The 4,783-nt window shown below is 33.3% G+C and overlaps 1 protein-coding gene across 1 annotated transcript in view; it reads left to right on the forward strand.

Annotated features, from left to right (window-relative positions):
* Positions 1-2,297: 2,297 nt before the first annotated feature.
* LOAG_16642 (hypothetical protein) overlaps positions 2,298-4,783 on the forward strand; it is a gene marked incomplete at both ends in the record, with an annotated part of 3,335 nt that continues 849 nt past the window's right edge. Inside the window, 8 exons of the mRNA XM_020449289.1 lie at positions 2,298-2,385; positions 2,783-2,868; positions 2,951-3,043; positions 3,147-3,290; positions 3,420-3,674; positions 3,871-4,021; positions 4,155-4,343; positions 4,457-4,549. Of these exons, the coding sequence (XP_020307205.1) occupies positions 2,298-2,385; positions 2,783-2,868; positions 2,951-3,043; positions 3,147-3,290; positions 3,420-3,674; positions 3,871-4,021; positions 4,155-4,343; positions 4,457-4,549 (1,099 nt within the window). The remainder of the gene's footprint in view (positions 2,386-2,782; positions 2,869-2,950; positions 3,044-3,146; positions 3,291-3,419; positions 3,675-3,870; positions 4,022-4,154; positions 4,344-4,456; positions 4,550-4,783) is intronic.

The following is a 4,783-nucleotide window of genomic DNA, read 5'->3' on the forward strand; positions in this document are numbered from 1 at the left end:
ATTGCAGGCATACAAGAATGTTTTAAAGCAAGCAGTCGCATGAGTAAAAGGCCTAGAAGATGAGTCGATCACATCGCTTGAACAATTATCTTTTTGCATAATTATGTTTTAACTACTTTTTGAGGATGGATCAGTCTTGCTGGATTATTAACGTCTGATCATTTCGTCCTTTTCACCTGCCTTTCCTTACCTTTATCCTTTTATTGACTTCTATGAATGACGTTCTTTCATCTAATCTCGATCGCTCTCTTACTTAAACATATTTGTCAGTTAGTTTATGACTCATTTCTTTTCACATTTCAATATTTACACATTTCAACAATTTTTTAAACCGTTTTAAGTTAATGTGCTTTGCAACGAATAATTAATTTAACATGTGCTGATGTTACGCAACTTCTCCTTTTTCTATCCACTAATGTGTCCTTCTTACCTGCTTCCGTTTAAAATTGTTGCTAAAATGACATTTACTCTATTCCTGAAGGAAAAATATCATTAACAGTATAGAAATACTAATATCTTGATTATCTGATTTGCATTTCTGTATTGATTTCACTGCAAAACAAAGGAATGAAGCAAAAAGAGAAATTTAACAGTTATAAGAAACACTTTGCGACAAATCCATTGAGGTTTTGAATATATTCCAAAGCTTTTATCAATCTCAAATACGTACTTTTTGTTTTTGCCTGAAGAAAAAATCGCAAAATGAGGTGCCATTCATTGAAAAAGACACATTAGCTCTATTGAAAAATTTGAAGGCCATTCGGCCAAATTTTGTTGAATCATTCTTTGTCACGACATATTCCATCAGAAATGTTGTACTCTGTAGGGCCAGTGCAACCGGTCTTCATTATTCCAGTTACATTTAGAAATATCATTTTTATACGAAACAAAACTCTAACTTGTTGATAAATTTTCATTCGGCGCAAAAATCAGATAGCAAACTGGGCTGAGTGTTGTTGACATCGGTGGGTTTATTCATAAACTTATGGGTTACTTTGAAACTGACCTTTCACTGATGTCTTTTAAGGTTAGGAGAGTGTGGAAAATGCTTTATTTTCACCACACTATTAGCTGGCAATTTTTTTTCTTCGTTTGGTTTCTCTTTATCGGTATTAAAATATTGAGGTTAGCACCGTTCATTTGGAAACCAAAGATATAAGGAGGCTTTGTTTCATTTCTCGAATCATTTTATTGATTGTTGAATGATAAGCGATAGATCGATAATCAATTGTTCCTTAGCAGCTCTGCCTTCATCTTCCTTGCTTCATTCTTCTTTATCATATTTTCTTGAAGCAAAAAATTTAGCAGATATTCCTAGTTCATGAAATATAAGAGCTGATAAGTGTCATTGACCATATAAAAGTTCCAAACAGTGCTAAACGAAAACTGGTAATTTCATTCCGGATTTAACTTCTCTCGCTATAATAGAAGATAGGTCCTATATTTCTAGTTTTCGAAAATACTAAAAGTATCTAATTTTTGAAGTAATTTCTCAACTAGACTTTTCTTGGAGCCGTAAATGAAAGCTTTTATCACTTATTATAGATTTGAATTTTTTTACACCTACTTTTCATGATATCATTCGTTGAAAATAATTTCAAATTGTCGAAATCTTCAAATTTATGAGTTTTTATATCACATTCATCCTACATCCTAATTTAAATCGAATCTTAGATTTAAATCACTCTTTGTTAAAGTTACTCGTTTTGGTATCAGTGAGAAAGGATTTTTTTTTCTTACTTAAAATATAATTCCTGTGATAAATTAGATCAAACATATCTTCGGAATACGAGATGGGCGATCATAAGACATGAAATCCAGAAGGACTTAGGAGTCAAACGGCACGTCATCGCTTGGATTATTTGAATCCCTTACATCATTGTGAGGAAGGTTGTAAAGGTTTTGCCGTAACCCGTGGAAGTAATCTGAATTATTTATTTCAAAAGGAATACACTACATTCAACTGCATAATCCAATCAGTGATTGAATCTCAAAAAAGGCAGTTGTAGAATCAACAGAACAGGATAAGGATGACAAACAAGTTTTTCATCACTTATAAGAAAAGTACTGGCGTTGGAAATAAATGATAATGATTTTATCAAATGTCACTTACAAGACTGTCAGTGTTTCTGTTGAAATAAAATTGTTAAAAACGCAAATTTTTAATTTTATTTAGATGAATTTTTCATACTATAAGTTGATGACGACAATGGTGCGACTGATATCAGAGGAAATTCAACAGATGGAAATATCGGTGAACTGAGAAGGAAATGCTACGCGAATTTATAATCATTACAATGGGAATGTTAATAACCGTATTATGGATCGGTTCATTGCGCCGTTCCATTGAAGGTGCCAACTTCCCGTACCCCTTCAATCAGCAAAGTATGTATATTTTAATTTATCTTCATTTCTCCAACATCTCATCAATTACATATGACAGCACTTCTCTGTACATATATCAAGAAGAACTGATTCACTCTTTCATTTTCAAAAATAATGTCATTCTTTCTCTTCAGATTAACTGGTTTTTTATCAGCTGGCGGCTTTGTAACATTCTGTTTGGTTGTTAAATGAGAACTGAATGAATGATTCCTTTAAATGTTTGATGACTTAAACTTATTCTGGTCAACAGAACTGCTGATCATTAGACTCATTCAGTTACCACAACCATCCACTTTTCTTGCTTACTGGCAAATAAATTTGGAATTTTTTTAAAAAAAAACGAACTATTTCTTCATCCATTTCTCCTGCATATGATAAGCAATTTTATAATTTTTAGTTCAAGCGGAAAATCTTTTCAATGCAACAGCAAAAACAAATATTGAAGAATTGCCATTGGATAGAGTTAAAGCAATTAAACGAAAGGTTTTCTTTTCCATTATGATGAAATTCCATTTCTTTCATTTCTATTGCTAAGATGTCATTTTGCATTTCTCGTTAATTTTAGCTTCCTTTGCTATCAGTCTATGTTCTGGAAGATAAAATATGCAAGCAATTACTAATGGGCTCAAGATACTCAAAAATGTCACAAATGAGCAAAGTTGGTGATTTCATGTAAACTACTTCATACACTTCCATTTTTTCGAATTATTTTAATATCACTCGAATAGATTTCAAAATTAAATCAGACTTTTTTTTCCAAGTACATAACAACAGTGGACAAAAGTAGTGATGAACATCTGGATACTTCCTGTGACGCTATCCGGCAACGAGCCTTTTATCCTACAACGCCATTCTCAAGTGCTGAAAAAAATTTCCCAATTGCATTCATCAGGATTGTTTACAAGGTTAGATATATCTTAAGGGGCCTTATCGTCTTTGGATCAGTCCGGTAATTATGCAAAGAGTATTATTAACGATGTCCCTGTCCTTTATCCAATATTCTTCCATCCTCTGTTCTAATGTCATTGTTGCAGGATTTTCATTTGCAAGAACTTCTGTTCAATTTGATGTATGCACCACAAAATTTGTACTGCTATGCATTAGATGCCAAGTCCACATCATTGTTTCATTCACAAATGCGCAATTTGTCAAGGTGTTTCCCGAATGTATTATTAACCCGACAGGAATATGAGGTTGATAGTGCGGGACATAACACTTCGCGCAGTTTTCTGGAATGCTTGCGTGCAATACGAAGTTTGCCAGATTGGAAATATGCTATCTTATTGCAGGTTGGCCCTTTTCATCAATTTTTATTTTCTATTGATCGTCCTTATTTCACTACTTCTTATAATCATTTTTAAACTTTGGGCTACTTTTTATGTTACTCATGCGGATAGTTTCTATCATTTTCATTTTTCGATTCCAGAAAAGATCAGTTTAAACGTTCCCAAGGCAGAAAATTAGATCCTCATTTAGAAACTTCAGAACAATGATATCCCAGTTAAAAGCAATCGAGAGATGGTACAAATTTTAAACGCTCTTAATGGAAGTAACGATATCAACGTTGGGTATCCGAATGCAGATCGTGTACCTAAGGGCGCTCCCTGGACATTTCGAGCACTCGCACTCTTCAACGGTCAGCGTCTTTGGTGATTATATTTTGTCCCGAAGTTTCAAAAAATATTAAAACTTTCATTTGAATAATTTTCACTTTCTTCTTTTTGAATTGTTTTTTTTTTAAATCAATCTGATCAGTATTAACTTTTTAGACGACAAGCAGAACGATGATCGCAAGTTACGGATAGCAAAAGGAAGTACATCAGCATCATTGAGTTATTCATTTGTAGAATTCGTTGTTGACAAGTTGAATCTGACTATTTTGCTTGATAAGTTCGATCGTCTAAGCTACGGAGGTGATGAAATGTTGTTCTCATCATTGAATTCCGAGGACTCTTTGGGTTAGTACTTAATGTGGAATTCCCCTCTACTCTGCTTTAAAATAGCTAAGTTGGCAAAAAAAAAAATCCAAGAACTGTCATTATTTCCATGAAGATAACGTTTCATATTCCAGGTGCACCTGGTGGATTCACACGGCAGTGCATTAATGTTTATAACAATATGATCACCAGGTATTTTATTATCATTGTTACTATTACTTATAATGGTTAGTTTAGTGAGAGTAAATTGAATGAAAGCTTGAAAACTCATCTTCATAAGCTCTCATTGGGATGCCTAACATTGAAATTAGGAAATCATGAAAGCTAATTGATTAGCTAACACAGCTGGACTATACGCTTATGAAGCTCGGAATAATTCATGGAAATATTGTATGATGGCCGACTAGCTCAAAAGAAAGCAATCGTTACTGGCAGTTTGACATCTAAACAAGCTATCGATA

The sequence above is a fragment of the Loa loa genome (genome assembly GCF_000183805.2).
Source record: "Loa loa unplaced genomic scaffold supercont3.11, whole genome shotgun sequence".
Taxonomy (NCBI): domain Eukaryota; kingdom Metazoa; phylum Nematoda; class Chromadorea; order Rhabditida; family Onchocercidae; genus Loa; species Loa loa.